The 8,050-nt window shown below is 31.8% G+C and overlaps 1 protein-coding gene across 21 annotated transcripts; it reads right to left on the minus strand.

Annotated features, from left to right (window-relative positions):
* Window positions 1–3,398: 3,398 nt before the first annotated feature.
* LOC107945911 (uncharacterized) lies at window positions 3,399–7,636 on the minus strand. 21 transcript variants are annotated; one of them, XM_041106742.1, is made up of 9 exons: window positions 7,346–7,632; window positions 7,183–7,233; window positions 7,002–7,096; window positions 6,476–6,562; window positions 5,546–6,066; window positions 5,130–5,285; window positions 3,967–4,045; window positions 3,810–3,818; window positions 3,399–3,712 (listed from the first exon to the last, which is right to left on the minus strand). In XM_041106742.1, the coding sequence occupies exons 5-9, from the start codon at window positions 5,591–5,593 to the stop codon at window positions 3,702–3,704; spliced, it is 303 nt and encodes a 100-aa protein (XP_040962676.1). In that variant the 5' UTR covers window positions 5,594–6,066; window positions 6,476–6,562; window positions 7,002–7,096; window positions 7,183–7,233; window positions 7,346–7,632; the 3' UTR covers window positions 3,399–3,701. The 21 variants fall into 21 exon arrangements, 9 of the variants coding, with proteins under 9 accessions (XP_040962676.1, XP_040962677.1, XP_040962680.1 ...); XM_041106743.1 differs by having other exon boundaries at window positions 5,546–5,609; window positions 7,346–7,620; XR_005921656.1 differs by lacking the exon at window positions 3,810–3,818 and having other exon boundaries at window positions 7,346–7,636.
* Between the last annotated feature and the right edge of the window lie 414 nt (window positions 7,637–8,050).

An 8,050-nucleotide genomic window follows, 5' to 3' on the forward strand; every position in this document is an offset into this window, starting at 1 on the left:
TGGTGTAAATATTGGTGTTCTTCGGCTTGAGGAAAAAGAATAATAAAATAAAAATAGTTTGCCTTTTGTTTTTAGTATATTTTAACCTAACTTTCCTTTTTTTATTTTATTAAAACAACATATAAATTAACTAATATCAACCACCAACCGTGAATACCATTTACCTATGGTATTATTGCCACATAAACCCTTGTGACTTTATTAATTTAACTATTTATCACCTTTAATTAATAGAATTTAACTTTTGTAGCCTTTACTGTTTAGTCCTTTCCAATTAATTAACTATCTAAACATTAAAATTTCTTAACCAAATTTTAATATGACCCTAATAACACTCCGTAAATATTTTTGTTTATAAAAACGAGGTCCTGATACCTTATTTTTTAAACTCACTTGACTTTAGGGACACACCACTTAAACTTAATTATTCATTCAAATAACATAATTTACCATATCAAAATAAAATATAATACAATATTTGACTCTTCAATATTAAATAATAATATTTACGGACTCACTCGTTGAATTTGTGGCATCGAAACTACAATTTCTGACATCACTGAGAAACAGACTATTACATGGCTGGTTTGGTCCGGGCCAATGACGATCAGTTTCATACACAGGGCTTGGTTCAACCAATTTTTGGGTTTCGGTCTTGGGTTTTGATTCTCATGTTCAATTTTCGATCTCGGGTCCAATTTTCAAGTTCAATTATCCATTGGACCAATGGTCTAACTTGAAAATTAATTTCCAAACATATTATATTTATTTTAATTAATTCAATAAATTTAATTCTACTTGATAAGTAATTCATCCAACTGTTTTGTCCAATGACCTCGTCATGTTTATGCTACCCTCATATGATATCCTTAATTCCTTTGAGTTAAATTCGTTCGCTCAATACAATCCTATTTTATCTCATTGTCACCATTGTGTCTTCTTAATGATTAATATGATCACTGTCAACTAATGACTATGATAAATTGCTCGTTCGGGAATGAGTGACCTGTGGACATGTTCTATATTTATCAACCCACATAATGCCAGTGAGAGGATATCATTAACTTTTTAATAAAGTTATGAATTCCATTGTTACTAATAAAGCCATGTCATACACAAGTTATGTACCAAACATACCGGCTATCAGCTATATCATCTTTACTCATATATTTACTCCATTGTTGCTAGTTAAGCATATACTCCAGTATTTATAGAGAATGAAAGATTATATGTTTGTGTATTTCGGAGGAGATCTTACTCCTATCATATATGCTGACTCTGACTTCTAAACGTGTTGATTTCAAGGAAATCGACATCGAGCTGGGTTTTTATCCTTGGCGGTGGGTCCATTGTGTGGAGAAGTGTCAAGCAAAGATGAATTGCCGACTTTACTATGAAGGTCGAATGTGTGGATGCTTCTGAGGCTATAAAAGAAGAAATATGGCTTCAAAAGTTCCTTATGGATCTTGAAGTCGTTCTTGTTATGAAAAAAACTATCACATTGTATTGTAGCAACAGTGCGACAATAGCTAACACCAAGGAAACCAAAAACTACAAGAGGATAAAACATATTGATAGAAAGTATCATATCATAAAGGAGTCAATTATAGATGTAATCGTAATTGTAGTTAAATTTGCATATGAGGACAACCTTGTAGACTTGTTTACCAAGACTCTACTAGCTAGGAGTTTTGAAAAACATGTAGAGAGCATGATAATGCAAAAATGACTCATCTACTTCTCTAGGGCGAGTGAAAGACTGTTGGATCTAGTGCCCTAAGTGTAGTATATTCGTTTGTATACTTGTAATTTTTTCGAACAGATTGGTTAATAAAATTATTCATGGATTACATTAATATTCTTTGTATAATGTCCTTATGTGGTTTTTGCATGCAAAAAAAGCAGAAGCAAATATTAGTTCACTGGTTTTCTAATGTTTAAATTAATACTAAGTGCTATTATGTGGTTAGATTGTGATACGAAAAGATAACTTATATTAGTAGATGAAACTAAACATGTCATTAGTCTAATCAGAAATTAGCAAATCGATTAAAAGGCTAATATGTCATCTATCAAGTCCAATTGGAGATATCTTTATCTTAGTCATCGAAGCGGATAACTCCCAAAAGATAGAGACATAAATATGACTGACTGGACTGACAATACATCAGACTGGACCTAAGCAGAATAGATTCTGAATCTTTTTATGGATTTATTCACTTGTGATGTTTGTAGTGTGACATAACTTAATCCCGAGTGGACGATGAACTATGTATGTGTAACTTGTATACTTTAATGTAAGTGAAAGACTGAGTTCCAATAGATAGGAATAGAAAGCTGATGTGTTGTGTATATAACTTCTGCAATATGTAGCATCATTCACAATAATGGAATTCATAGCCCAAGACATGGGTAAATGATATTCTCTCATTAGCATTACATGATAGATGAAAAATAAACGTCACCACGAGTCATTCGTCTTTGTGATGAATAACTTAATTACTATTTGGTAGTAATTGAGTTTTCATGAAGGAAGATGTAATCGATACCATGAGATAAAATAGGATCATATTGGAAGAGCGAATTTATTCTAAAGATATTAAAGATATCCTATGAGGATAACACACTTATGTCAAGGTCATTGGATGAGCACTGATCAAGTAGCTTTCGTAATGATATATCATTAAGGAGAGCTCAGTCATGATACTATAGTGTAATGACTTGGTGACTAAATGAGTTTATAATTAATAAGTGAAAAACTAGAACTTAATTATAAATCATTTCATTCCTAATCACATATGTCCAATCAGTCACTCTGCTAGCTCGTTAAAACTATAAATGAATTGCATGTTGAATAAAATGAATAGAAATGGATAAAACATTACACCAAAACAGGCTTTTAGCGACATTTTTTAGGCCTTTAGCAGCGCTTTTTAGCGCAAAAAGTGCCGCTATTGACAACGTCGCTAACGTTTGCGGCGTTTTTAGACATAAACGCAGCTAAAAATCATGACTTTTAGCGGCGTTTTTTTCACAAACACCGCTATAGATCATGACTTTTAGCGGCGCTTTTTCCACAAACGTCGCTATAGAACATGAGCTTTAACGGCGCTTTACCCACAAATGCCGCTAAAGAACATGACCTTTAACGGCGCTTTACCCACAAACGCCGCTAAAGAACATGACCTTTAGCAGCGCTTTACCCAAAAATACCGCTAAAGAACGTGATCTTTAGCTGCGCTTTTATCACAAACGCCGCTAAAAGTACGATTCTTTAGTGGCATTTATGGAAAAACGCCATTAATTTTAGCAAATTTGTAACATCCAATTTTCATCCATATACTATCCTTCCAACATAAAATCCAACCAAAAATAGCAAATTTAAATGATACTTCAAATTCAATGAAAGATATATGATATAAATTGATAACTGAATTATAATTCAAAATATTCTTACAATAATATTAAAACTAACAAAGTTAAAAATATTCTTACAATAACTAAAGCACACTAAAATGTTTACACAATCACCTCCCAGAAATAGGTGCAGCAGCAACCACAAGAAAAAAAAAGGAAAATTAACAAATCCAGAAATAGCAGTTTTTGGCAATCACTTTTTCGAGAGTAATACTGAAAAAATAACCCCCTGGTTTCAACAAAAATGACACATTACTAGAAGTCTCCTTGCTTTGTCTTCAGTTTCAAATCTTAACTGCAAATAGAAGAATAGAAATGCACTTCAGATTCATCATATTTGTTCACATGACAAATCAAAACCCAATGTTCACAACTTAAACTGCACAAAATACCTGCAAATGCTGCAAGCAACAGACTAGATCAAGCAACACATAAATGCATAGCCATAATAACAAACTAAAGAGGCATTGCAAGTGCCTTTTTGTTAGATTCAGTCATGCAAAATCGAACTAAACTACCACCATTATACGGAAAATGACCTGTTTTTACCTGGACGGAGGTCGTCCTTGCAGGGTAGTTCGTGTTGCTGGTGAGTAAAATTGTGCATGAACAATCTTATTGTCCCACACTAAAATCAAAACCAATCAGAATTGATTCAATTACATGAAAATCATAACCTCTCTACAGTGCTAAATAACATCCTTTGAAAAATAACATAAGAGTACTACCCAAGACACGACCAAATTCTAGTGGTTGCCTAATTGAGTCTAAAAAAAGGACATCTCATTTATTGGGTTTGTTTCAACCTGGAATTAAAGGAGATGCCTTCAAGCAAGACATACACACAATAAGTACTGGAAAATTAAGCCAACATACACACAATAAGTACTGGAAAATTAAGCCAATACTAACTTTCAAGGTAACACTTTGGAATAAAAATAAATAAGTAAAGGTCTAATTATGAATTTTATCCCCTTAATTTACAAAACCTGATAAGTTAGTCCAATTGGATAACATTAGTAAACCTTACTGTTAAATTACTAGCTTGAATATCAACACTTCAATATTTAATATGTAAGGAATTATCAAAAATCAACATTTCAATAATTTATATGCAAGAAATTAACACAAATCAATCTTACAACAGTTTATGTGAAACAAATTAGCAAAAATCAACTACATATATTTATCGGCAATAGGGCTAAATCTTCAATTTCTATAACGATTTATATGCAACAAATTAGCAAAAAATCAATGGTTCAAGTTCATGTATTTACCAAAAATCAGACTAATTTTTCAATATTTATAACAACTTATATGCAACAAATTAGCAAAAATAAATGGTTCAAGTTCATGCATTTACCAACAAGCAGACTAAATTTTCAATTTTTATAACAACTTATGTGCAACAAATTAGAAAAAATCAACAGTTCAAGTTCATGCATTCACCAACAACCAGACCAAATTTTCAACTTTTATAAAGTAGAAAAATCAAATTCTAACAAATTAAAGCAAGATACCAACTTCCCGCACTTCTCATTAGTTAAAGTAATCAATGGTATACGAGTAGCAGGAAAACTTTATGAGATATCCTATCATTAGATTTCTATTTCTTTGCAGATAGGAATTCACATATTACAGATGAAATGGGCAAATGACCATCATAGATGACAACGTAAAGATGAACAGGTGAACCCGATCATAGACATTACCTGGGAAGGAGTTAAATCAAATGATGGACGAGCATCACTCTCTCTACTCTGAGCACATACACAAGAAAAACCTCGACCCAACCATGCTTTTGATCTTGCCACAACCTCAGCTGTAACAAAATAAAGCACTGTACTAAATTTCAAAAGGACCAGTACCTAAGACAACCACAGATTCCAAAAGATGGTTCACTTCAGCAGCTAATAAAAGCAAAAATCAAGAGAGAAAAAACGAGAAAAATGCATTCTATCTCTAAGATTAGAACAGTGAAAGCGAAGGTATAAACATGTGCAACCCGTCAACACCACCTGCATGATAAACTTTAGGTAATTATTAATAGCATAAAGCAGAGCTGGAACTGTAAGAAGCACATTATTTCGAGCAGCCTGTAAAATTTTAAGAACAAAGAGAACAAGACCTTGAGGTCAAAAAGATGTTGTCGATGTATTCCCATGGTTCGTATCATTTCAGAGAAGTGGATTCTGAGAAAAACAATTCAGTCTAGATAAGGAGAATAATGAACTAAAAGTTTCAAAAGGACTTCATGTCACATAATGATGGTTTTGCTAGACCAAATTGATACCACGTTAATAGTAGTATAGATATTTAGTTTACAGAATGCAACCCAAACACATTTTTGTCAACCAAAAAGATGCATAATTGAAAGCATTTTTGTCAGAAAACCCATAATATGAATAGAGTTCAAATTATATAAACTATTAAGAAAATTAAAGGAACAACTTTTTTATGGTTCAGCTATAACACAGACACACACACCAGTAGACGCACAAGTGAAGCATAAAAAATACAGCCACTCAAAAATAAAAGAAGGCTAGGAACATAACTTCACTACGGGAAGATAAAACAAAATTGATGGCTCATCTAACATTAGTCTCATCAAAGTTGAACACTGCATAGTGCTGTGTCCCACCAAATTTACTGCAAAAGATCAAGAAAACGTATAAAGAAGCCAAATCTATGTGAAATTAAAAACATTTCACCAACCTGCTGCATCTTTACTTTCAGCATGGCAACTGGAATTCTTCTAACTTCTCTACATTTTTTACCCAAAATATCTAAAAAGCATCAACTAGGATCACAATGAATAACCATGTTGGTATTACCAGAAAGCATGCATGGTTAAGTCAGTTCCTTAATCAGTCACACAATTTAACACTCAATACAAAATGATACTTATCCATCAAAAGAACAAAGAAAAATAAACTTTTTGTGGCATTAAGATTTTTCTTCTTATTTCAAAATTTTTTTAATTAATTACAACAAGTATAAGAAATGATGCTAATCTCAGCATAAAATAATAACTCCAGGAAGAAAAAAAGACTAATACCAAAGTAAATTTTTATTGGATGTTGAAATGACACATCACGGATATGTCCAAATTTGTCATGAGGGCACCATGAAGAGCACTTAACTTCTGTAAAACATAACAATTTATTAAGCATAAAGGCATATGTACAAAAAAGATCACTTTTATGACTTAGATATAATAAAAAAATTTAACACAAACATATATGCATAAGAAAGCTATATCACAAGAAAAATGCTTATACAGAAAAAGGTTGTAACGTATTGAGAGACATTTAGTTTTCCCTTTCAAACATATGGCTTTGTTTTTATTTTTTCTTGCATGCTTGACCATGGAAGACATCATTGTACTATTTATAAAAATTTTCAATTACAATTTAATCTAATGCTAATTTAATTATTACAAAAATTTAAAATCAACAGTTCTTATTGTAAAGGCATTTATGCCTTTCATATATATGTAAAATTTTAAGAAATAAATAGTTTAAAAATTATAAATTTTTTAGAAAAATAAAAATAGACGAGGGTTAAGTTGAGGGATTTTGAACCTGGTGGATTTTGAGAACAAGGTCAGGATGCAATTTCCTCTGCCAAACCTCGTACTTCCCTTCTAAACCGTCAACCTCAATTTCATACTTATTTTCTATGTTAATTAAAAAAAAGCAATTACGGAACAAAAAAGTAAATTAAAATTCTATACTAGCAGGAAAAAAAAGGAAGAACACTTACAGCCCAAAAATCTGAAAGTAATCTATGCATAAAGCAACGGGTCGAATGCTCCTGCAGGAATCAGAATGTGGGGAAATTGCCCAGTATGTTCCCCCTTTCTTTTAAGCAATGCACCTAGGAAATTTCAAAAAGCTCAGATTTCACAACAAAAAACGGTACATACCAGAATAGCCTCAACTCAAAAACGGCATTGCGATAGAAGTTGTAAAGTACTAAGTAACCAACACGCTGATAATTCCAGTGACCATGAACCAATAGTAATCTTTTCAGAAACCGGAACTGGCCCATCGCAAAATCTGATGCCATCACAACTTGCCGTTTGAGATTTTTTGGAATTTTTGAAATTTTTTTTATAATGTCGCAGGGAGGGAGGGAGGGAGAGAAAGCAAGAGAGACGGCGTGTTTGCAAAGTTAAGAGTTTTAGGGGGGAATTAGGGGTTCAACAGGGGGGAATTTGGGGATAAAATGGCGGGATGTTTTTTAAAGTAAAATTATTCTTTGCGGCATTTATTATAAAAACGCCGTTATTGTTTAACTTTTGTAGCGTTTTTTTAAAAACACCGTAAAAAAATATTTCATTTTGAATAAAACGACGTCGTTTTGCTCTGCTAAAAATATCTTATTTTATCTATTAAAAATTATTAGTTAAGTAATTTTATAAAACATTTATTATTACTATTTTGATAAATTGGATTTTTATAAAAAAAATAACCAGGTATTCTCAAAATAAATATTGTATATTTTAATAAGAAAACAAATAATTAAATTACTGTAATTAATTATTAAGTTAGAATTATTCAATGTCAGCAATCAATCTCTCACATATCAAATTTCTATTAAAGATTGAGACGTTAATCATGATTTTATA

Source organism: Gossypium hirsutum, chromosome D12 (genome assembly GCF_007990345.1).
Source record: "Gossypium hirsutum isolate 1008001.06 chromosome D12, Gossypium_hirsutum_v2.1, whole genome shotgun sequence".
In the NCBI taxonomy this organism is placed as follows: Eukaryota; Viridiplantae; Streptophyta; class Magnoliopsida; order Malvales; family Malvaceae; genus Gossypium; species Gossypium hirsutum.